Genomic DNA, 26274 nt, shown 5'->3' with positions numbered 1-26274 from the left:
GGGACTTCCATCAGGAAAGATCAGTCTCTGGAAAGGATGCCATGCTTGGCACAAATAGAGGGTCAGTGATAAAGAGCCAGGCCCTCAATGAGATAGTTTGACACAGTGGCTGTAACAATGGGCTTGGATGGACCAGGACTGGGGCAATCGGCTGCCCATGACCTACGGGCCAGTCGCTTCAATGGGAGCCCATAGTTCGCCATCAGCTCTGCAGAGGCCATGGGCCATCTTTTTCCTTGTGTCTCCCAGAGCACATGTGCACAAAAAGGTAGCCTTTCCCTTTGGATAGAGACCAGACCCTGGAGAGGGACGCATGGTTGGTAAAGTGGAGGGCTCATTCAAAAGAAAAAGGCCCCCAATGAGGTGGCTGGGCACAATGGCTCCACCAGTGGGCTCAGGCATAGGAACAATTACGAGGACGAGGCAGGGTCTGGCAGTGTTGCGTTCTGTTGTCCAAAGGGTCAATATGGGTCTAGCAACAAGAACCGATACCCAAAACCAGACCCACTGTCCTGAAGTCAAAGCTCACTCGTAGTGACCCTGTCTAGCCTTTCCAAGACAGTATGGGGGCAGACGGCCTCATCTTTCTCCTGTGGAGTTGCTGTCGAGTTTGAACAGCCTACCCTGAGTTTAACAACCCAATGCCTAACCCCAGTACCAACAGGGATCAGTAGATGCCGTAAAATTGCCACTGGAAAGGGCCAACAGCAATGAGTCCTTAATTCCTAGCACCCACCCTCAAACTGTGACTGATAAGAACCCAAGCATGGCTGTTGATTTTTGCCCAGGGCCTCTGGTGCATGGGAAATAACCTCTCACCTCTCCTTCCCACTGTTGCTCACCTTCTTGGGAGCGTCCTCTCTCCCACCCACCCCCTACTTTGCTAGGGTTTGACCGGGGGGGGGGGGGGGGGTGCTGGATGAGTGAGTATGCCCTGTCCTCCCAAGAGAGTTTGACCAAGTTATGTGTTCCAGGGGGGCATCCTGACTGCCAAGCATGCTTACACCAGGGCGACTATGCCAGTCTTTCCTGACACTCTAGGGTGTGCATGCTTGTAACATGCATGGCGTGTCCATACGTGCCTATGTGATAGCATGACCATATTCCATGGAACCTGTGAGATTGTGGGCATGGGTCACTTATTTGTTGTTTTTTGATAACTTGTAAGCCACCAGGTGTTTGGGAAAGGATTCTGCAACCATAGATAGACAACACATAGTAAAACAATGAAAATAAGAACACTGTTGTTGTTGTTGTTGTTGTTGTTGTTGTTGTTGTTGCTAGGCGCCATCAAGTCAGTGACCTTATAGACAACAGAACAAAATACTGCCCGGTCCTGGGCCATCTTCACAATTGTGCCGTTGTTTGAGCCCATCCATGCAGCCCCTGTGCCCATCCATCTCATGGAAAGACTCCCTCTTTTTCATTGCCCTTCCACTTTACCACGCATGATGTCCTTGTCCAGGGGCCAGTCTCTCCTGGCCACATGTCCAAAGGATGTGAGATGAAGCGTCACCATCCTAGCCTCTAAGGAACCTCCTGGCGCTCCTCCCTCCAAGACAGATCTCTTTGTTCTTTTGGCGCCCGTGATCCTCTTGCTCTTCTTCACCTGCTCCATAGCTCAAGCACACCGATGGGTCTCCGGTCTTTCTTATTCGTGCCCAACCTTCACGTGCAGACAAGGCCACTGAAAATACCACGGGTGCTTCTTTTCTGGCGAATTGGTACATCCTAAGCCATTTCAATGCCTGTATCTCATGATTCCTCACAATCACCCCCTAAGTTTGCCACTATTCAAAACCAGTTGCCGTAAAATAAGTACATGGATAACAATGAGTACAAGGAAGAAGAAAATGTTCTAGAATTGAAGGTGGTGATTATTGTGCAAATCTTCTCAACATCATTGAATTATTGAATTGTATGACATGGATGAAGTGCTAATAATACTGTTAAAAACAACAACAGTTGCCTTTAAGTCGATTCCTACGTGGTTAAAATCATAACATCCCAACGTGTGTCAGAATAGAACTTTGTTGTATAAAGCCCCCAATGGCGGATTTTGGGGAAGGACAGAGGGACTTCAAAACATTTGTGGAAAGTTTCCATTATCTTTTCATTTTGTTTGTTTTTTGTTTGCTTTTTCCCATGAAATTTTGGAAGCACCAAGCCTTTGCCTGCCAGGCCTCTCGTCCGAGGTACCTCTGAGCAGACTTCACCCTCCCACCTTTCTGCTACTTCTGAGCCATGGTTCATCTGTAGCACAAAAGGCCTCCAGAGCCCCAGATGCACCAAATCCTAAAAAGCAAAGTGGAAGAGAAGGAGAAAATCCATTTCTGTAAAACATTCGTGACTGTTCCCTTCCACCCAATCTCCACGGCTCAGGTGGTTCAGATCGCCCCGCCTGGAGGGAGCTCTTCATCTTGGCTAATGAATTCCATCTGGCAAGGAGAAGACACCGGGCCGCCGAAGACACGCTGCCAAGACTCTGCCCCCCCGGCTCAGGCTGCTGAGGAGGGAAACATTGAACCTAAAACGCTCAAGGGATGGAAATAAGCAGCAGAGCCCATTTGTGAAGGCCTCCATCACTCTCACAATGTGGTGAGGAAGGTTCTGGAAGGGAAGGAAATTGGGGATTGCTGGATGAACTTGAACCCCAGTCTTTTCATGGGCAGCCTAGAACCTTAGGTGGTCCGGTTTGGTTTTTTATCCCTCAGGGGCCCTTGTGGCCTACTGCTGTCCCTGATTCATAGAGGCCAATGCAGGGTGTGGGTTCAACCCCGTGTTGAAGCCAAAGAGTTGGACAATCCATCTCTGATAGTCAAGTTGTTGTTGTGTTGTTGTTGTTGTAATTACAGCTGTTGTTATAATCATAGCTGTTGTAGGAGTTATTTTGTTGTTGTCATTATAGCTGTTGCAGTTGTTGTTGTTTTTGTTGTTGGATGCCACTGAGTTGCTCCTGACTCATCGTACCCCCTTGTAACAGGGTAGGGGAGCCCCCAAAGGGTTTTTGTGTCCAGCATCTTGACAGGAGCAGCGGGCCAGGTCTCTCCCAGCAGAGCCATGGAGGGGCTCGAACCTCAGCACTGGCGAGCAGCGCACTCTTCACAGTCAGGCAGCCAGGGCTCCCACTGTACGAGGCTACTGCTGCCTCCTGATTAGCCGGCGAGCGCTTAAGTCTTGCTCCACTAGGGTTCCTTTCCATTAGAGGGCTCACTGCCACTGAGTAGATTCTGACTCACAGTGACCCTAAACGACGGGGTAGAACTTCCCCTGTGGACTTCTGAGACTGTTACTCATTAAGGAAGTAGAAAGCCCCATCTTTCTCCCGTAGAGCCACCCGTGACTTTGAACTAACAGCCTAGCAGTTAGCAGCCCAATGCACCACCAAGAGGCCTCTTATTCAGAGGATCTGCACCTGGACCCACTTCTTGGCTATAAAGACTTGCTTCTCTCTGCATCCTCCCTCAGCGCCTCAAGCGGGTACACACACACACACACACACACACACACACACGCCCCTAGGCAAAACTGCTGACCCCTGCTCCCTTCTGTGTGTCCCTGGAGGCTCCACAGTCAGTGTGGGAGCGACAGCAACTCCAGGCACCACTGCAGGTGCTGCTTGATGCCGCCCTCTCTGGCCCTGGTGCCGCCTGAATTGGCCCCGCCTGTCTCTGCTGTAGACCTCAAAGGCTGGATCCTGGGCAAAGCGAGATCGTCATTCGGTCAGCACATGTGCCCTGCGGGCCTCTTCTCAGCAACAGCCGACAGACATCAAATACACGGTATTTTCAAAGGAAGATGTCCCCCCCGCAGTGTCTGCTTTGCCTACCAAGCGGAGGCTCGGGTGTTTGTCTTACCTTCATGCTGGTGAGGGAAGACTCCAGTTCAGCTGTTGAACAGAGCCTACGCACACCTGCTCACACTCACACTCACACACATCTAGGCACCACACACACCACATGCACACAATACATGCTCACACCTACACACCACACACAGCACATGCACATGCCACACACACAGCACACACCAGTACATGCACACACCACACCCACAACACATGCTCACACATGCACACCACACACAGCACATGCACGACACACCCACAGCACACACATATGCACACACCACACACAGAACATATACACCACACTCACAACACCCACATATCATGCACACACCTACACACCATACACAGCACATGCACACGCATACAACATACACACACCACACCCACAACACACATTATGCACACACCACACAGCACATGCACGACACATGTACACACTCCATACACAACATACACATACCAGATACATACTTAATCCACACACAGCACACACACACCACAGACCACATGTATACATCATACACACCACATACACACTCCATTTACACATATTACACACCACTCAACACATACCTACTACAACCATAACACACACACTACATACACACAGTACACAAACCATATACACACACCACACACTATATACACGTTCCTCCATCCACACAGCACACATACAGGTACACACCTTACACCACATTCACACACCATACATACACACGACAGACCCACCACTCACAACACACACACATACAATACACACACACCCCACACAGACATCCCATATCCACACCCACAGCATCTACACACTACACACACTGTATACACACCGCTCCATCCACATGCAACACACACACCACACACATAAATCAGAGCTCAGCACCGGCCGGGAACATATCACTGAGCTTTATTTAAGAAACAATCCGGCCGGCCGGCGTGCAGAGGGCGGGAGCGGTGGGGAGTGCATCGGGGAGCAGACCCGAGTGATTTTCTTCCAGGAAAAGCAAGGAGACATCAAGCTGCCGGGCCAGATGGCCGCGAGATTTACGGCCATGGGAAGAGGTGAGTTACGAGGGACTTGGGGGCATTGATTAGCCGAGAGCGCTAGGGGATGAGAAGCAGAGGGGAGATGGTGGTGCTGATGGTCTTTATGTAGTTTTCAAAGTCACTTCCGAAAAGCAGGATGAGGTAATAGTTGAGGATGCCGGCCAGGGACATGAGGAACAGGAACAGGATGATGCGTTTCCCAAATATGTAGCCAGGGGTGCTGAAAAGAAGGAGGGAGTCTGTACCGCAGCCCCGCGGAACCCTAGCCTGTCTGAGCCGCAGGCGCCTTCCATCCCAGACTACTCCATGCCACTCGTCTGAGCAATGGCGCCTGCACCGTGTATCAACCACGGAAGACACCTTCAAGACCAAGCCCAGAGTGGCCTTGTAACTTGGGGCGTGGCCTGGCATTTGCCTGGTGTGGCCTTGTAGCTGGGGGCGTGGCCTGGGCACTGGGGGTGTCCAGAGGGCAGCTGGCCTGGGTGTGGGTTCTGTGGGTCATCGGGCATTCTATCTGGAGTCTCGGCATACAGCTGGCTCCCTGAGACAGTGGTTCTCAAGCTGTGGGTCGCGACCCTTTTGGGGATCAAACAGCCCCTTCATGGAGGTCACCCGATTCATAACAGTAGCCAAATGACAGTGATGAAGTAGCAATGAAAATGATTTTATGGTTGGGGGGGTCACCACCAGAGGGACTGTATGAAAGGATCGCGGCATTAGGAAGGTTGAGAACCACTGCTCTAGAGTCGGTCACCTCCGCCAGGGAGAAGCTCAATGGCCCGTGCTGGCATCTGCCCTGCTGGCACAATGGTTAAGGGCTCGACTGCTAACCACACCGTTGGTCGTTCGATCCCACCCAGCACCTCCCAATGAGACCGACCGAGCACTCAGCTCCGTAAAGAGTTAGTCTCGGAAACCCACAGGGACTGTTCTGCTCTGTCCCAGATGGTCGCAGTCTGTCAGAGTTCCCTCAGGAGCACCCAAGGACAAATACTTTTGTGTTGTTGTTGTTGTTAGCAGTGGACTCACTGTCACCAGGTCGATGCTGACTCACAGCAACACTATAGGACAAGGGAGAACTGCCCCTGCAGGCTTCTGAGATGGTCACTCTTTCCTGGAGCCGACAGCCTCACCTTTCTCCTGAGGAGCAGCTGGTGGTTTCGAACTGCTGACCTTGCAGTTGGCAGCTCAACACGGAACTCATTATGCCACCAGGGTAGTGCCTCCTGATGAAAGGATGGGCCCCACCCACTGACAAGGAGCAAGCTTCTGCTCTTGTCTCTCTGGACAAACCCTGAAAGGCTTGACGTGCAGGAGGTCTTGGGGATCCAGACAGAAAAGGTCATGCCCACCCCAGAGCCCCCTTCTCTAGCACCTTTGCTAGAGATGTCACAACACCCTTTGGGCATCCACCTCCCTAAGGGGCCATTTTCCTTTCATGGGAAAATCACCCACAGGGTCCCAACATAGCTTCAAAGCCCTCAAAGGGAACCCTAGTCAGTGCCCCCCAGGCCCCCAATCCACCCTGTTGCATGGTGGTTGTTGGGCGCTGTGGTGTCCATCTGGGGCTGACAGGGACCCCCTGTGACAGGGCAGAATGTGCCCTGCCCCCTCCAAAGGGCGTATTAGACTGTCATCTTCACAGGAGCGCATCCGCTCGGGCTTTCTCTCACGGAGCCACGCGGTGGCTTTGAATCACTCACTGGTGAGTTAACAGAGGGGCGCTTAACCACTGTGCCACCAGAGCTCCTGACAAGGGGTCCCACAGAGCCTCCGATGCTACCTGGGAGGTGGCCTGGGACTCGCTCACTTCTCGTTCAACAAACAGCCCTCCCCACCCGGTCCTTACCCAGCCCATGCGGCCTACCTCTGTGTCCGCTCCCCGAGGTAGCCCACGAAGTACTTTTGTCTCACAAACAGGTACATCAGCCCGGCAAAGGCGGCAGGAACTAAGGGAGAGATGAGAACACCTGGGTCAGCCGGCCCAAGAGCTGGGAGACCTGCCCGGTTGACACAACATTCTTCCGGTTGCTTTGATGTGAACATGGATGCTGACATCTCTCGTGGCTACAGGTCCTAGGCTCGGCTCTCAAACCCAAACTCACCGCCGAGTCCCTGCTGACTCCCAGTGACCCTACAGGACAGGGTAGAACTGCCCCTCTGGGTTTCCCAGACTACAGTTCTTCACGGGAGTAGAAATCCCTGCCTTGCTCCCACAGAGCAGCTGCTGGATTCAAACTGCCGACCTTTGGGCTAGCAGCCCCACACATAACCACTCTATTACGAGAGTTCTCAGACCCTGGGGAGAAAGCAGATGATGTTGTTGCTGTTGTTGTTGTTGTTGTTATGTGCTGTCAAGTCAATGCCAACACGGCGGTCACTCCACAGGACTGAGTAGAACTGCCCCATGGGGTTTCCTAGGCTTCATGGGAGCAGATTTCCACCAACTTTTCAGGGAGAATCTGAGAGCTTAACCACTGTGCCACCAAGGTTCCTGGGCAGAGGGGTGGGAGGGTGGGGGTGGGGTGATGTTAAGAATAACCTCATGCTGATCCCATGGTATTGATCATGCAGTTATTTACGCCCATCATCTACGCTGATGATCTCTTTTCCACAAAACCCACGTGGCCCCTTGTGTTTCCAGATGAGGAGACTTGGGTTGAGGGTGGGTCATGGACAGGGGTAAGGTTGTGCCATTGGTAAATGGTGCAGGCAGGACTTGAACCTTCACCCCAGCTCAGAAGCTGGGTCTCCCAAAGGTCAGCGTTCACGCCAGGGCCTCTGGGGAGGGCAATGGCTAGCCAGTTCTGCATCGTGATTAGTCAGAAAAGATCTTCAGGGTCGAGGGTCCCCTGTGTATTGGAGCCTCTTGAAGCACAGCGTGACAAGCGGTGCTCACACAACCCTACAGAGTCCTGAACACTTGCAGCTGGACGTTAGAAGGCAGGGCTGAGGCCAGCTCCCTGGCAGGGCTGGCCATTGTTTTGTATCTGTTAACAGTGTTCCTACTTCCTTAGGAAGGAGCCCGGGGGGGAGGGGGGTGCAAATGGTGATGCAGCTGACTCCTAAACAAAAGGTTGGTGGTTCAAATCCACACAGAGGGTATCTGAGAAGAAATGCTACTCTTGGTAGGTGACGACCATTAGAAACCCTATGGGACAGCTGAGACATGGGGGCCACCATGGAATGGAATCAACTGGTCTGGTCTTTTTTGGTTGCTACTTTGGGAGAGACCTGTCCCTGGAGAAGGACATCGTGCTTGGTAAAGTGGAGGGGCAGTCAAAAGAGCAGAAGGCCTTCTGGGAGGCTGGTTGACCCAGTGGCAGCCACAAGGGGCTCAAACATAGGAACAACTGTGAGGATGGCACAGGACCTGGCAATGTCTCACTCCGTTGTGCACAGGGTCGCTATGGATTGGAACCCACTCAATGGTCTAACAACAACAACTCAGGAATTCATAGTGTCCCCGTGTGTTACAAGAGTAGAACTTCCCCCATAAGATCTTCTTGGCAGCTATCTGAACGGGAAGGAGCTATCCTGGCACAGTGTCCCATGCTCAATGCCTAGCCAAAAGATCAGCTCTTCAAACCCACCAGCGGCTCCACGGAGAAAGACGTGGCAGTCAGTCTGCTTCTACAGAGACTTACAGCCTTGGGAACTCTGGGGGGCAGATCCACGGCTTTGGGTTTGGTATTCTATTTCAGAAACTGAACAGAAGCAGATCTCCGGGTCTTTTATTGCGCGGCACCTCTGGGTGCTTTGGAACCACCCGGAACTTACGGTTAGCAGTCAAGCACAAATCACTCGCTCCGCTTTGGTCACCATGAGTCAGACAGACTCAATGGCAACTAACCCTACCACCAAGTAGGGATGACCGTACGGTGAGAGAGGATCACAGCTCTAAAGGTGTTTTTGCAAAATTCCGAGCATTCGTCAAATCCTACATGAGCCAGTTGCTAAGGTGCTGGGAATTGCCTCGGCCACGTTAGAGGCTCAAGCCTCCAGCCCTCACAACCACCTGGTTCTAAATCGATCACTGTCTCTATTCAGCGGATGGCCCGGTGAAGTCAACCTGCCAGGAATCGCCACTCCTCCCTCGATGCTCTGTGCGTAGCAGAGAACCTGGTGCAGAATCGGCATGCAGTAAACATTTGTCTAATGATTGAATAACAGGACGCGGATCAGAGACTCTGAATCCAGGTCTGTCTGACTTCCAAACCTCGTGAGTACTCGCTGAGCTTCCGCTGTGAGGCAGAGCCAGATGGAAGCGTTCTTGGTGTGGGTTGCAAACAGCCAGTGGCAGTTTCACACGGTTCAATCTGGCAGATGCCAAGCTCTGTGTGAGAGGTACATCATCTCATGTGATTGTCGAGCAAACACTACTAGGTAGATGTAGTCGTTGTCCGTTGCAGGCTAGTCGGTTCTGACACGTGGCGACGCCACGTGACGGAGTAGAACTGCCTCTCTGGATCTGGCTAAGCTGTCGCCTCACAGGAGCAGAACTTCAGGGATCTCTCTCTCCCTGGGTGGGTTTGAACCGCCAACCAAGTGCTTAAGTATTGAGCCACCAGGTGTCCTGGAGAGCAAGTCTAACTTCACCGACCTCGAGTACCATCAAAGAACTAACAGGAACGGTCACTCCTGGAACAGTGTGGTCTGGATTGATTTTTCGAGTCACGCCGACCCGAGCATGTGGTTTGTGTAACTCAGCACTGGGAAGTAAGATGGATGGGGAGCTTCCAAACACCCCCAGCCCACTGCCACCTAACCCATTCCAACCTTGTCAGACAGATTAGAACTGCCCCTGTTGTGGTTTTTGAAGAGGTAAATCCTTACCCGAGAAGACAGCCTCATTTTTCTCCCTATGAGGAGCTGGTGGACTTGAACTGCCAACCTTCGGGTTAACAGCCCAATGCCTAACCCACTGCACCACCTTCCAAGGTGATGGGGGCAAAGAACACTCCCTCTGCTCCTCTTTTGGACAGGTAGAAGATGGTTACACTGAACGGTCCCCACAAGTCTGGCTGGGCCTCGCATATGCCCCCTGGGCTATCCACACCACCAGGCAGTTAGAGACCACAGTGTGGAGCCCATGAGGTGACCCCCTATATCCCCACACCAGCAGACACAGTGCCCATGGCTGTCAATCCCCTCTAGGGTTCCAGCTCATCGTCTGGAACCACCAAAGTCTGGTTTCTATTTCATGGGAAGGAACATCTCCCTCCCACTTGCTGAGGCCACCGCTGGGGGGCTGCCAGTAGCCTGGGGAGGCTGGGGGCCTGGGATCCAACCTGTGGCCTGCAGACACATGCCTGGAAGAAGGCCACCCCTCTGGACACTTATTAGCAACAAAACCGAGTGACAGCAGTCCCAGAAGAGAGCCCTCGGGTGCTGTCATTCAGAATGCCCTTGGATCGGAGCTCACACTACTTACGGATTCCGAGTCACACCGTGAGCCTGAAAGCCCCCTGTCAGCACAGTTCACTCTCCAGCAGCCACAGGGAGCAGGCATTAGCGATGCAGTCTCGTCCTCCCTGCAGTCCCTGCCTGGAACCTCCCCTCGCCAGGGCCAGTGATTCAGCTGCAGGTCAGGCCCAGTCTCCCCAGCTAAAAGCCTGCCCCCAGCCCCCCAATTACCTTGGCTGCACAGCAGACCGGCACACCAGAGCACAGCGAGGAATGTGGGGTATGCATCCACGCAGTTCTGACTGTAGAAGCAAGTATCCAGGGGAGATAAGAAAACCCGTTAGGACTATATAACTCCATGCAGACCCATTCACAGTGCAGCTTCCTGTGCCCAAGGAGCACCTTGGGGACAGACACTATGGACCATGAGCATGTGTGCCAGCTCCAGTCACACTGGTCCCGCAGGGCCTCCCATCACACGCCCTGTGTCTCGCCGTCTCCTCGTTGGCCCGGCTCCTGGCCCTGGCTGTGCCGCTGTGCTTCTAGAAATGGAAAAGTGGGGGGCACAGACCAGAGGGTGGGGGTGGTACTCAGGGTGGGAGGGGACGATGAGGTTGGCTAAGGAGTGGCTCCATCCGTGGAAGAATTCTCTCCTTCCATGCAAGAGACTGGAGTTCGATCCCCTGCAGGTGCACGTGAGGCCCCACCCCACCCGGCTGTCACTGGTGGCTCCTGTGCTGCTGCAATGTCAGCAGGCTTCAGCGGAGGTTCCAGACTACTGTGGACTAGGAAGAAAGGCCTGGCAATCTACTTCCAAAGTATCAGCCAATGAAAATCCCATTGATCCATCTCAGAGACATCCTAGTTAGGCAAGTGGAGACTAGGGATTTTAAAGCTCGTGAGCAGCCATCTAAGGTGCAACTGTCTGTCTCTCTGTGTCCGCAGCAAAGAATGAGGAAAACCAAAGACACATTGAAACAGTTAGTCTAGACTAACGAACCAGGTGAACATTGGTCGCCCTTGCCCTGAGACCAAAAAGAACTAGATGGTGCCCAACTGCTGTTACATCATCTCCTGTCAACTTGCAAAGGGGTGGAGTCTAGCCTGTCACTCAGATCTCAGCTTGATTACCTCATTTGGAGGCACGAAGGAGATAAAGAGCTTGCTGGTGGCTGCTGACAAGACACATGAAGCTACGCTAGAGCCCTGGAGCTGGAGTAGCCACATGGAGACCCACGCCAGCACTGAGATAATTCCACCGCCACGGGATCCACAAGACATTCCACCCACTGGCCTGTGGTCTTCCTCTATTCAGCGTCATTGCATGTGTTGCGTGAGTCGGCAGAAGACTTTATAGACTGGTATCGGACAGCTGGGCTAATATTGGATTTATGGACTTGATCTGGACTGGGTTGGGAGGTTTTCTCAATGTTCGATTGCTCTTGTATATAAAGCTCTTTCTTATACACATATGAGTGTCTCTGAATTTGTTTCTTTAATCCACCCAGAGGAACACACCAACTCCTACTACCAAATTCTCTGAAAGGGCTTGCCTAGATGAGTGGGAGAAAAAGGTGAAACTAGATTCAAAAGACCAGGTTTCCTGGTCCGATAGAGACTGGTGGACCCCTGAGATTATGACCCTTAGGCCACCTTTAGGTCTAGATCTGGATTCACCCCCCCTGGAATCATTTTCAGCCACACGCTAGGCAGGTCTGTTTGGGGAGCATACTGTGGGAAGGACGCACTTCTTAGATCAGTCGACTATCGCAGATGCAAAGACAAGGACAACGTTCAGTGTGTCGGGGAAGTAGGAGGAAACGCAGGGAGGACATGGGTGGAGGGAGGCTCCACAGGGATGACAACCAATGACATGAAACCAAATGAGGATACATTATTGAATGGGAAACTGATGAACTGCTCTGTAGACCATCAGCGGATTCATAAAATCTCACTGCCACGGAGTCAGTGCCAACTCACAGCGCCCCTATAGGACAGGGTGGAGCCTCTGTGGATTTCCAAGGCTGTCACTCTTTAGGGGAGTAGAAAGCCCTGTCTTTCTCCTGCAGAGCATCTGGTGGTTTCAAACTGCAGACCTTGTGGTTAGCAGACCGACGCATAACCACATGGCTGGGAGTCCAACCTGAGCCTCTTGCACAGACAGAATCCTACCATCGCCATCTTTCCCACCCTCCTTTAGATGGTTCCGAAATTGGTCTTGAGCCCAGCTTGCTTTTTTTAAAAATAGTTCAAGGTCTGTTTGTTGGCCTTCATGTGTGTTTTCCAGTCGAGTCTGATGGGGTGCCACACTCTGTCTCCCAAGTCTATTTTTGTTATTCCCCGGGGGTTTCATCAGTCTGCACCCTCATGCCTCACCCCAGCGTGATGTGGGCCAGACCGTGCACTATTCCTGCACTCGGTCGCCAGTGCTGTTCCCCAGCCCCCAGCCCCCAGCACCATGGTTCAGGGAGGAACATCGTCCTTGGGGTTTGGTGGGCCAGGATGTCCTCTCCTCCCTCTCCATCCCTTTGCGTTTCTCCCGTGTGCCCCTCTCCCCAAGCTGTAGCCCCTGTGTGTCCTCTGAAGTGCATTCTTCTGATGGGTGAACCCATCTCTTTAAAGGTCTTCAAGCCAATTCTGAGAGTTATTGAACTGAAGACCCCGCTGTGAAGTGATTCTCCCTGTAAGGCTCTCGGCCAACTTCTCTGAGCTCAGGCAGCTAGCACTGCCCGGAAGACAGGGTGCGGATGGAGCCGAGCTGTGGGAGGAAGGATGGAGGCCAGAGAGGGACCCTGTGGGACCAGGAGTGCCCCTGAGGAGCCCAAAGCAGAGCCTGAAAAGGCTCAGGGCAGAGGTCCAGAGGGATCCCGAATCCCACTGGGACAACCCTCCAAATATGCCCCAGGGTCTGCCCGTGAGTGCAACCCTGAGGAAAGGAAAGGGGGCCGGGGATGACAAACCACAGCCGAGCCCAGTGCCTACATCCCTCCTCAGCCCACACTAAAAGAGAAAACACCCCACCCGCAGCCGCTGCCAATGGGGACTCCCACTCACAGCATCCCTGTGGGCGTCAAGACTAGAAGCGGGCTCCAGAGGGTTTTCAGCGGTTGATAGTTCAGGCGCTAGTTGCCAGGCCTTTCTCCTGAGGCACATCTGTGTCATCTGAAACCCCCAACCTTTCAGTGAGCCACCCAGTGACTTAGAGGTGAGCCCCAGCTAGGGGCTCCCATTGTGCAAAGTACCTCTTCAGCCATCGAAGGCTATGTTGGAAGCCACAAATGGAATGTGGGGCGACAGGGGGAGCTGTCTCAAAAGAGACCCTTGGAGGTCAGTTTAAGTCTCCAGAATCTGGGTCCTCCTTTCCTGCAGCTCCCCCAGAGCTCCGGGAGTGAGGGAGGAGGGTGTCAGAGCCTGCCTTTTGCTTCCATCCTGTCCCCACTTTTGCATACCATGTGCTTGATCACCCTCAAAGTTCTGGTCTCAGGGGACCAAGGCTGCCCCCTCCCGAGGATCTCTGCTGAGTAGGTGCCATCTGCAGCCCCAGGGGTGTCTGGAAGTTTCCCTCCTCACCTGCCCCCCTCCGTTAACATACATTCTGCATAAAGACAACAGAGGCTGGGAGTGGCAGCCTGTCTGTCAGCATCTGGGATGGCACTGCGTCCTCCCTGGACCCTTCACATTAAACAGCGCTGTTTCCGAGCTGGGAAAGGGTGAGGGGAAGTGCTTGTGTCACCCGTCTTCCGGTCCCCATCACACTTTGTTCTGTCCTCATTGCCCAAGGGTACCTGGTGTTAGGAAACAGCCAGGTCACCTGAAGACGTCCACCCAGGGGAGCTCAGGGCTGCCGCCTGCCGCCTCAGAAACCGTGAGGAATGGCTGCCCTTCAGGAGGGGACCTTTGGACTCACCCACAGGAAATTGGTCAACCCGCCTGACAAAATGTCTTCCTCAGACAGTTCTAGAACAAGGGGGAGCTGTGGAGGCTAGACACTTACCCCCACCCCTGCAGTAGCCCCACTTCTCTGTGCACAGGAGCACAGTGGGCAGGGAATGGCCCCAGAGCCTGTTTGACCAAGGCAGGCCTTCCTGGGGCTCCTGGACCAGGAGATAGGGTGCCTTGGGGGGACTCGTGACCCCCGCCCCTGGGACAGAGGTTCCAAACCCAGGTCAAGGCCCACCCCCCACGTTTGGTCAGCTCGACAGGGTTTGGACTTACTTGGCAGTGTAGACCCTCTCAAAGGCCAGAGTCCCCGTCCTCTGGAAGCTCCGCCCGTTGTGGGTCCTGCTCTCATGCTCCACTTTGTGAGCAAAGAACCCTGTTGGAGGGAGAGAGACAGGTTGGGTGTCCACAAGCACATTCAAGAGAAGCCTGTTTGTCCGTGGATTTTACCAGAATGTAAAATGGCTTACCAGCCTGGCTTTACCTTGGAAAAAGCACTCTGTCCTTGAATGAAAATCCATTCAGCCGCGGCGGCTAGCTACTTCCAAAGCGGTTTGGTGTTAGGGGTGTGAATTGTGAAAAAAAACTCAATCCCTGCTGTCCTGGGGTGTTATAGTGTAAGGAAATCAGCCAACAAGTGGAGTCTACACTGTTGAGAGGGGTGGGGGTGATGCACAGGTGCTTGGGGGTCAAGGAACAAAGTGAGTCAGCCTTTGGGTTACAGAAGGCTTCCTGGAAGAAATGCCACCTCAGATATCTCACAGCCACCAAGTCAGTTCTGACTCTAGCAACCCTCCAGGACAGGGAAGAACTGCCCCTGTGGGTTTCTCAGACAATAACTGGATGGGGGTAGAAAGCCTCATCTTTCTCTTCGGATTGGCTGGTGTTTTTGAACTGCTGACCTTGAGACTGTAACTCTTTAGGGGGGTAGACAGCTCCATGGGTCCCCTCTTCCCTTCCCACCCCCCATGATGAACTAGTCTCCAGAAAAGTACTTGCACTAAGCTCACAAACTCTGCTGGCCGTGTCTTTCTGCCATGAGGAATTGAGTGAAAATAGCCAATCAGAAAGACTTCCGTTGACCCCACTGTTCATTCCTGTTTCCGGCAGCAGCCCTGCCTTGGGTCCATGTGCAGAGCCTGTGCCTCCCAGCTTGCTCATTGCTCCCTCCCTTAATGGACATCTGAAGACCAGGTAAGAATTAACCAAGAGAAGGGAGGGAGGGGCCGGGGGCAGCAAGGCAGTCACATTGCTAAGAAGCCCATGGGGTCCCCGGCTGGAGCCTTGAGAAAAAGAGTTCTCCTAACACCCTCCGAAGTTAAACAACAAAACCAAACACCAACCTCATTATCCATGAATCAATGCCCACGCATAGCGACCCTTTAGAAAGCTTCACAGGAGTAGACAGCCTCTGCAGAGCAGCTGGTGGGTTCAAACCATTGGCCTTGTGCCTAGCAGGTCAACAGCAATCCACCATGCCCCCGGGGTCAAAGACCAGCCTAGTAATGGCTCCACTGCCTCACGCCCTGGCCTTGAGTCAACGCTGTCCCTGTAGGGTTGCTATCAGTTGACACTGACTAGATGACAATGGATTTACTGTTGTCTGGGGTGTCTGCGATGGGGTGTAAGTGCCTGTGGACGTTCTTTCCTCCTGGAAACGTGTTGAATCACCAGCCTTGGTGGTTCACTGGGCTAAGCACTGTGCTGCTACTCCTTGCTTGCTCCGCCAGTGGTTTGAACCCACCGGCTGTGCTTTGGGAGAAAGATGGAGACACACGGTGTCAGAAACCCCAGGGAAAGTTCCACCCTGTCCTGTAGCGTCCCCATGCATCGGGTCCACCTGAGGACAGTAGGCTTGATTTAGGAGTTTGCATGGAAATAAGACCTTGATTTGGAAATCCTGTACGAAAAAAGAAAATGCTTGGATGGGGTAAGCTATATCAATAATAATAATATATGATGATAGGGGTTCCTGGGGCTCGGGTGGGGGAGGGAGGGGATAAAGGGGTACTGATATCAGAGAGTTGAAGAAGAAAGATGTTTTGAAGATGATGGTGGCAGTAAATGTACAATTATGCTTAATCTAACTAAATTATGGACTGTTATAATATCTGAGTTCCCAATAAAATGATTTTTTTAAACAATCTGTTAACTATTAGCCTAGAGCTTAAGCCATTTTGCATATAAACACAGAGTTTTACATTTACAAAAAGAAAAGGGAGACGCCCCAGGGCACACAAGGGTAACCATTGGGTTGCTAAGAAGCCAGAATTCAAAGTCATCAGCTGCTCTGAGGGAACAAGATGAGGCAGGCTTTGACCTATAAAGATTTATAGTCCCACCCTGTCCTACAGGGTCACCATGCTCAGGCATCAGTGAATTTGGTGGCTCCAAACTTCAACTCCAGCTCCCTGCCATCAGGTCAATTCTGTCTCTGAGCGACCCCTCAGGCAGAGCAAAACCACCCCTGTGGATTTTGAGGCTGGGAACCTTTACAGGAGCAGACAGCCTCCTCTTTCTCTCGAGGAGCGGCTGGTGGCTTTGAACTGCTGACCTGTGATTAACAGCCAACCCTCTGTGCCACCCCGTGTATAGAGAATAAACTTCATTCGTTTTCTGTTATCAGCTTAATAGGAATGTTGATGTCTCACAACCTGATTGGGATGGGAAAGGCGGGTCTGGGGCTCAGTAGTTAAATGCGAGCAGGACAAACTCACCAGTCTCACCCTGGGAGAAAGATGAAACTGGTTACTTCCATGAAGCTGTGCAGCACTGGAAACCCCAAGGGGAAGTTCTACGCTGTCGGATTGAATCACTGTGATCAACTTACAGCCACAGGCTTGATTGGTTGTTGTTGTGGTGGTGTGTGTGAGTGAATGTAAAGTTCAGCTTACAAAGGGGTGGGGGAGAGGTCCACTACACAGAGTTCCGGATGAGGCTTCAGAAACGGCATGTCATTCTCGTGTAAACGCGTGAGTGACCCCCCAGCCCGTCACCCTGCCTTGGCTTTTCGACCATGAACCTTGAGAGAGCTGACTTCCCGAAGTCCCCTTTGAGAATCGCTTTAGAAAGTTCTGGATAGAGTGAGAGAAACTCAAAATCATTCGAGTAATTTTCTTTTTTTTTTTCAAAGACCAGCCTTACTAGTCAGTGAGAAACTGGTAGAATGCCCTAGAAACCATGGCCCCCCAGTGCCCCCTCAGGTCTGGTCTGAACGCACCCCCGTGACTCAATGTTCAGCCTCATAGACAACTCCGTACATGGAGCAATTACACCTGGCCCGTACAAGTTCCTCAGAGCAATCAACCGTCAAGGTTGAAAGGTCAGCATTGGGCCAAGCATCGGGTTCGGAAGAGTTAGTTGGGGAGGAGGAACAGAAACTGGAAATGCAGAGAGGAAGTGGGCTGCGTGATGAAGCATTGAGGGGACCTCAGTGGATGAGATGAGCCACTTTGCGTGTGAGTATCTGAATGGAAGACAGATGCTGAATGGAAGATAGATGACCCGTGCTACAAAGCTTCACCCACATCACCATAAAGAGTCAGAGGACCAAAGGAAGGTGAGTGGAAGCTACCAAAGGAGGAAACAAGAGGAAGTCCCTCTGAGGCTAATAGATCTCTATACCCGTTTCACAGGGCCCTGCTGAAGAATTCTCTGTGTGCCCCCTCTCCGGGGCCCAGCTGTGCTGTAGGGTAGCTCTGTCTTGTTCATTGTTCAGCAAAATCATATTGCATGGAATCAGCACGCACACACACACACACACACACAAACACACACGGCTGCCAAGTCCTACTCATCCCAACCCTACAAGACAGAGAAGAAGAGCTCCATGGACTCCGGAGCCGTAAATCCTTATGAAAAGCCCTTGTGGACTTGATGGTGGCGAGTCTGAGTTTAGATCTTTGTGGAAGCAGCCAGCCTCATCGTTTACCAGGAAGCAGCTGGTAGGTTTGAACTGCCGACCTTTGGGTTAGCAACCCAACATCCACAGCACCACATGGAATCCTCTAACTCTCTAACTCTAATGCATGGCCATCGAGTTGATACCAACTCAGTAGCCTAACAGGACAGAGCAAACTGCCCCGGGGGGTTCCGAGGCTCTAGATCTTCATGGGAACAGTGAGCCTCATCTTCCTCTCTCTGAGCAATTGTTTTTGTTTTGTGAAACAACCAGCTTATACTGACTACAGACCGTTGAATTTGGGAGTGGAAACTATGATAGTTGATCTCTCGTGTTATATGTCATGAGAGATTAAAGACCACTATAAGGTCTCGAATCCCAATTGGGCGGCTTTATTAAGCCGTCAGCCACAGAAGGACCAGTGTCACTTATAACCCCGAGGCCCCAAATCGTAGTCGGGCAGGCAGTACATGGGCCAAATCCGTATCCTGTGTTTAAAGCTGCATCCTGTTTTTCCACTCTCATCAATCACCTGATTACAGAAGCTGAAAGAAGTGGGTTGGGGGAGAAACGGGACACATCCATAGTATCTGGGAATGAAATTTACAGTAACCTCCTGGAACAGGAAGATGGGGTCATTCTTCCCTTCCTGCTGGAAGTGATGCCCACATTTGCAGATCACAGGGCAGCTACAGCCGGTGTTGAGGCAATCTGAGCCATACCTGCACCAGCAAATGGCTGGTGGGACTGGACTCTGCCCCACCCAGGGAATAAGCCCCTCCCTTTGACAAGCCCCCACCCATGACCTCCATCCCCATCCCTGCCCCTCACTGTTCTTGGTATCACCAGTTTAGTTCGTCCTCATCTGAATCTGCAGTTGATCTATCAGCTCCTCATTTGCCCCCTCCCTCCCCCATCTGCCCTCCCTCATGAACCCTTGATAAGTTATAGATTTTTACTTTCATATCTTACATTGTCCTCTGTTGCCCTTCACCCAGTTTGCCGTGGTTCATCCCCCTGGGAGGGGGTTATATGTTGATCCTTGTGATGGATTCCCCCTTTTTCCCCCCACCTTCCCCTAATCCTCCTGGTATCTCTACTCTCCTTGTTGGCCCTGAGGGGTTTATCTATCCTGGATTCCCTGTGTTGCGGGCTGGTATGGGTAGCAGTGTGCATGTTCTGGTCTAATCCGATTTGTAAGGTGGAACTGGGGGCATGATAGCGGAGGGGGAGGAAGCATTAAAGAACTAGAGGAAAGGTGTGTGTTTCGTTGGTGCTATCCTGCACCCTGACTGGCTCATCTCTTCCCTGTGACCCCTCTGGGAGAGGACGCTGTACCTCACTCCTCACCACCACTCACTCTCAGACCCCTGTCATTCTGCACTGCACACAGACCCGACACCTGCAGAGACCACAGAACACACTCAGCGTGGCTAGCAGCCCTCTTACGCCAAGACCTGAGAGAGACACAGAGCCGGAGAGAGAGAAGGAAAAAGAAGAGAGGGAAGTAAAACCCCAAACCCACTGCTATCCTATCAATTCTGACTCGTGGCTAGATGGCAGAGGGGAACTAGCTCCTTAGGATTTCCGAGACTGTAACTCTTGACAGAAGCAGACAGCCTCATTTTTCTCCCTCAGAGCCACTGGTGGATTTGAACTGCTGACACTGCAGTTAGCAGACCAGCACTTAACTCACTGTACCACCAGGGCTTGTCAAAAAAGAGAGACGGTGAAACTATGAAGTTACTGAGAAGGTCGGCCAGTGGCTGACCTTGCTGACCACCCTAACTCACTGCCATTGAGTCGATTCTGACTCTTAGCGACCCTATAGGACAGGGCAGGACTGCTCCTGTGAGTTTCTGAGGCTAAATCTTCACAGGAGTAGACAGCCTCCTCTTGGTCCTGCGGAAGTGTTGGTGGGTTTGAACGGCAGACCCTGCCTTTAGCAGCTCAACGTGTGACCCACTGCGCCGCCAGGGTACCTTACCAAGCCTGTATACACCCACTGCCGACTCCTGGTGGCCCCCCAGTGTAACAGCGTAGAACTGCTCTGCTCAGGGTTTTCCTGGCTGGGACCGTGGGGAAGAGATCACCAGGCCTTTCTTCCGAGGTCCCCAAGGGTGGGAGTGAAACCTCCCCCAGATGTTTTGTCTTTGTGGGATCTTTAGCTGCATCATGCTGAAGTACCGGGGTCTGTTTGACTCCTAGGACACTTGGAGCGATGCCTTTTCAACTTGTTCTGCTTTTCCAAGTCAGCTGAACCAAGACGGAAGCTGGCCACCAGGGCCGAGTGCTGAAGGCTGGGTGAGAGGGCGGAGGAGGAAGTGGGCCTCAGCACTCACCCAGCCACCCAGCACCGGACATAGACGGCACTGGGTCCCATTTAGGACACAAACTGTGCCGTGCCTGCTCATGGCATGTAAATTGTTCCTGAACACCTTCAGGGTGAAAAAGAAAAGGCTGGGTGTTTGCATATTTGTCTGGGCTCTGTCCAGCCAGTGGAGAGGGCAACCTTGAGGTTAATTAGAATTGCAAAGAGAGGCTCCTGGCATGTTTTGGACCCTTTGTATTTGCTTTTAGGACACGCCTGAGATACAAGGAGAATTTGAATTTTTGCTCTTCCCCCCCTCCCAGGAGGCACAACTGACAAAAGCCTCACAGTGTCCCCACTGTTTGGGGCCGGGGACTCCAGAAGGGACCGATAGCTCAGCCTCAGCAGCAGATGGGCAGGCCAGGGGCCCTTCTGCATTTTCCAGTGCCCCGAATCCCCCTTAGAGACCACCCAGGGGAGACGGTTAGATGGACATCATGCCCACTTGGACAGACCCCAGGTATCTGTCTCCCCAGCAGGAAGGAAGCGCCAGCCCCAAAGAGCAGCTGCAGGCTGGATTAGAACTAGACCCCAGCCCTCCGTTTGTCAAGCCTGTAGTTGACAGGGAGAATTTGACCTCCGTTTTCAGCCTTGGCTTTAATCCCGCCTCCCCTTGAGTTCTTTCTGACCATGAACCTACCCTCTGTGGTCAAGTCCGTTTTGACTCTCATTCAGTGTCACTGAATGCATTCTAACTCACAGCGACCTTGTAAACCAGCGGTTCTCGACCTGTGGGTCGAGACCCCTTGGGGGTCGAATGACCTTTGCACAGGAGTCACCGAAGACCAGATTTCTGATGATCTTAGGAACGGAGAAACCGCTCCTCTATCCATCTCCAGACAGGTCTGCCTACGCCAACATGTGGGGTCCCAGCACATGAGGAACTGAACTGCATTAAAGGGTCGTGGCACTGGGAAGGTTGAGAACCACTGCTGTAGATGGAGTCGAGCTTCCTGTGTGGGTGTCTGAGGCTGCCATGCTTCATAGGAGCCGAAAGCCTCATCTTTCTCCCTTGGAGCGGTTAGTGGGTTTGAACTACTGACCTTGCTGCGAGCAGTCCAATGAGTAACCAGCGCCGTAAACAAGCTTTGTCATCAGGCAGAGTGTCAGCCCGAGTCGCATGGTTGGTTAGGCGCTACACTTCTTACTGTGAGGTCAGCAGTTTGAAGCCAACAAGAGCTCCTAGGAAGAAAGACTCGTGTTTCTGCTCCTGTGAACATTTACAGCCCCAGAAACCCAGAAGGCCACATCTGCCCTGCCCTGGGAGTCAGGTCCACAGCCAATGCTCATGGAAGCAGCCGTCAAGAGACCCGAAGATGAATTGTATCAGATGCCTCCGCCACCGCATGAAAGCTCTTTAGAGGACTAAGGCGCAAGGATGTCCTTTGAGGACTGCACTGTTCCTGACCAAGCCGTGGGAGTTTCAAGGGCCTCGTATGCAGGTGAACGGTGGGCCTAAAAAAGACAGGAAAAGGTGATGCCTGAGCATTTCCGTGCTGGAGAAGAATACTGGAAATACCAAGAACTGCTGAAAGGACAGACGAATCTGTGTTGGAGGAAGTGCAGCCAGAGGGCTCCTTAGAGGCAAGGATGGAAAGAGCTTGCCTTACATACTGTGGACACGTTGTCAGGGGAGACCAATCCCTGGAGAAGGACGTCATGGTCGGTGAAGTGGAGGTGGGGGGAGTTAGGCCCTCAACCAGGTGGATTGACACAGCGGCTGCATCAATGGACTCAGGCATAAGAACATTGGTGGGAATAGCGCAGGGCGGGGCAGAACTTCGTTCTGTTGTGCACAGGGTCACTACGGGTCAGAACCAATGAACAACTACGACCTGAGCTGGAATGGCCTAACTGGCAGTGGGCATGGCTGAAAGCTACCAGCCCAGAGATGTCCAGTCTGGACATCCTGAATGGAAATTCAGGTACCAGCGCTGCATGGTCGTGAGTGGTCATGAGGGGGGGCCCCAGGACCAGTCCTATGAGCTCCTCTGATCTGTGACTGTGTGGGTGTCCCAACCCAGCATTGGTTTGGCTTTGTTTTCTGTGGTCATAATTAGCCCAACGCCCTGGGGTCCTTGGAATACCATTATGGCCTCTGCAGATGGTCTCCCTCCTGCGATCATGTATCTTCGTTGTGTTTACGGCTGAATAACTCTCACTGCCATCGAGTCGATGCCGACTCACAGCGACCCTACCAGACAGGGTAGACCTGCTCCTGTGGGTTTCTGAGACTGTAACTCTTCATGGGAGTAGAAAGTCCTGTCTTTCTCCCTCGGAGGAACTGGTGGTTTCGAACTGCTGGCCTTACAGCTCGCAGCTCAGTGTGTAACCTCGATGCCAGCAGGGCTCCTTGGGCTTAATAAAGGGTTTCTATCCCTCACCTCTGTCCCTGCGTGGAATTCTGGGAGGGAGGTAACTGTGCTCTGTCCTCATCTCTGGACAGGGCTTTTTCTAAGCGCAGGGCTGCCAGGCTGGAGATGGCAGACATCTGCCATCTCTCATGTCTCTCCTCCCAGAGTCTGGTGGTGCGTTGCTAAAGCTCTCAGTTGCTAAGCAAAGGTCAGCGGTTCAAAGCCACCTGTGACTCCATGGCAGAAAGACCTGGCCGTGTACTTCCCATGGGGAAGTTCCACTCAGTCACATGGGATCCTTATGGGTCGGAATCCACTCCGTGGCACCCAACAGTTCTCTCTCGGACCTCCACCTGCTGCCACGGAGTGATTCCGACTCCTGGGGACATAGAAGACAGAGTAGAAACACTGGGAGCTTCCGGGGCCGTCAGTCTCTGGCAGAGAAGAGAGTCTCATCCTTCCCTCACAGATTAACCAGTGAGTTTAAGCCAATGACCTTGCAGTTAGTTAACCCAATGTTTAACCTAGATAATTAGGAATTTCATCATCCCCCACATATTTGGACAGAATTAACACGTGTGTGTGGTGGGGGGAAATCATCGGTGATGCAAATGGTCATTGCCCTTCACTACTAATCAAAAGACTGGATATTCAGATCCACTCAGAGACACCTCAGAAGAAAGGCCTGGTGGCTACCATAAAACCCAGCCACCAAAAAGCCCGTGAAGTGCAGTTCTCCTGACACACATGTGAATCCGCGTCAGAATCAGCTGGACAGCGACTAGTAAGAAACTCCCAGGGCCCACTCACCAGACCACAGCTGGGCCCCTAGGGCACCGCAGTCTGGAGGGAGAAAGACACTTGGTTCTCACAGCAGGGCGCACGGGAACCTTCCAGAACCTCCGCTTTGATTCGAGAGGGAGGACGAATCACAACCAGCCAGCTGAGCCCAGCCCCATCTTCACCATCAGCTGAGACATTCCCTTCTACCAAGTTCCATTGGGTCCACACAGGAAGGGGGAGTAAGGAGCTAGCCAAGCACGACCCGCCCCACTCCCACCACCAGGCAGGAACAAGACCCTAGTCTCAGGCCAGTCTTCCTGCGAGCTCCCTTGCCCACCCTGCCCCCTCTTAACCTTAGCATCAACTGAAACCCGGAGCTGGGGCCAGACCTGAACAAAGCAGGGCTGTGAAGAATGGAAAGACCTGGTGGGGCAGTGTGTGAAGCGTTGGGCTGCTAACTTCAAGACAGGCAGCTCAAGCCCAGCAGCATCTCTTAGGGAGAAAGTTGAGGCTCTCTCCCCATAAAAAAATGTTCAGTCTCAGAAACCCTGTCCTTCAGTCCTACTGTGTCCTAGAGGGCCTGTGGTGTGATTGGCTGCTCCTTGCGACTCTTGCTGCGGAATGGTCACACCTCTCAGCAGCAGTCCTGGTGGCACAATGGTAAAGCAAGACCAGCTGCTCAGTGGAAGAAAGGCCCGGCACTCTGCTCCCATTAAGAGGACAGTCCAGGGGACGTTACGGGGCAGCTGCACTCCGTCACTGCGAGACGACACCGACTCTGTGGCACTGATAACACAAGATACATGGGGGGGGGGGGGCAGGGGGGCGCTCTCTGGTGTGGGGAGGCAAGGATGAGCCCTACCCATGCCCCACACCCTCCCAGGCTCACAATGAGAAGATGACCAGATCCCACGGAACTGAGGAAATGCCCAAGTCCCCAAAAGTGATCCTGTGAGGATGTTCAAGGGCTGTCATTAAGTGACAGCAGGTGGCCTGAGTGATTTGGCGTCTTCTTTGCTCATTTCCATCAACCGAAGCTTCAAGCCACAGGGGAGAGGTATGAAAATCGCCTTCGCCTGCTAAACCCCACTGCTGAGCAGCCGCTCCGACAGGGGAGAGATGCTGCTGAAGGTTTCTGGGAGAGACCATGAAGCTTGTTGGGGCAGAGGGTCTCCTCCCTCTCCCTGGAAAATGGTCCTGGGGACTAACTGACCCAGGACACATGGAAAGGTTTCTACACAGCCACGCCCCTGCCTAGCCAGGCCCTAGCAGCCGGTTTGCATATTGATTGGTGGCAAGGTGAATGGAAATAACAACCAAGTAGGAAATGCCCACCTCTGCCTGGGGGGAGGGGGCGGGGCAGTTGTGGGTGTCGTTATCTCCTCCATCTGTGTGCAAGGGGGGGGGGCGAGGGGAGTCTGGGGGCGGGGGTGTCTTTATCTCCACCTCTGTGTGTGCCTCTCCAGCCCCCTGTCCTCTTTCACGCTATCTCTTCTTGTCACCCTCTCACTCATACTTTATGGAAGCACCCTGTCTATACTCCATGTAAGTCTAGAGTGCATATGAACATGCTCCGAAGCGACACCTTACTACAGAAAAAAAAAAAAAGCAGATAACCCAGACCAGGTTTCTTCAAAAGAAGAACATTTTCACACTAAGAAAAGCAATACACTAAGTGGTTGAAGGACTGTGACATGGCTCCCCCTCCTTATTCCTTTAGACGCCTACAGATCCCGGGACCTCCATTCCCCTGAGCATCCTGCCGGACAGCCCAGCATGGAGCGGGCATGGGCCTCCGCTTCCCTCACTGGGTTCTGGCCCACTCCTGCGGTCCAGAGCTGCCAGTGCTGACTACACACTCAGCCGGGGCCCGGAGGCTGGGGGGCTGGGCTGAAACAGCAAACAGGTTAGTCGACGCCTTTGAAGGGAGGGCTGCGCCCCGCAACAACCCGGCGTCACAAAGAAGCGCTCACACATACACACAGACCCACCCAGTCCAGTAAGGAGAAGCAAACGCAGATTCGGCAGAAGTGTGCCCGTCCAGACACACCTACACCCGCACACGCACACACACACGCACACACACACATCTGCAGATACTTTCACATGGGCACAGACTCGCACTCACATTCTCTCACACACGCATGCTCACACACTCACAGACACACACTGCGCCACATTCTCGCACACTCACACACGCACCCTCACACAGCGTTTCTCATACTCGCCCACTCTCCGACTCAAACTCACACATACAGGCACACAGACTTACAGACTCACACACACTCAAATCCACACTTTCTCCGAGACTCATATGCGTCCGTGCTTACGCACACATCCATACTCTCACGCTCAACACACTTCCTCATGCTCATACCCACCCATGCTCATGCAGTCACACATGCACAAATATACATACACATAGATGATAAGAACCTGCCTAAGAGAGCCTCCCTCGCGCACCCCCTGCTCACTTAGAGAGAGCTTGTCCCCCTACCATTCTGGACCACGCTGATGAGGGTGACGATGGCCAGCAGGACGATGTTCCCCAGGGTTTCTTGATCCATGTTGGCGTCGGGCTCCCCAGAGCGAACTGTCAGGCCTCCGGACAGCCCGGCCACTCCCG

General features: G+C 52.9%; 1 protein-coding gene across 1 annotated transcript; it reads right to left on the bottom strand.

Moving 5' to 3' along the window:
* Nucleotides 1-4749: 4749 nt before the first annotated feature.
* ALOX5AP (arachidonate 5-lipoxygenase activating protein) lies at nucleotides 4750-26230 on the bottom strand. The gene is made up of 5 exons (XM_075563584.1): nucleotides 26146-26230; nucleotides 14516-14615; nucleotides 10532-10602; nucleotides 6762-6843; nucleotides 4750-5114 (listed from the first exon to the last, which is right to left on the bottom strand). The coding sequence occupies exons 1-5, from the start codon at nucleotides 26213-26215 to the stop codon at nucleotides 4952-4954; spliced, it is 486 nt and encodes a 161-aa protein (XP_075419699.1). The 5' UTR covers nucleotides 26216-26230; the 3' UTR covers nucleotides 4750-4951.
* Between the last annotated feature and the right edge of the window lie 44 nt (nucleotides 26231-26274).

This window comes from Tenrec ecaudatus, chromosome 11 (genome assembly GCF_050624435.1).
Source record: "Tenrec ecaudatus isolate mTenEca1 chromosome 11, mTenEca1.hap1, whole genome shotgun sequence".
Classification (NCBI taxonomy): domain Eukaryota; kingdom Metazoa; phylum Chordata; class Mammalia; order Afrosoricida; family Tenrecidae; genus Tenrec; species Tenrec ecaudatus.
This window is presented reverse-complemented; position numbering and strand designations above follow the sequence as displayed.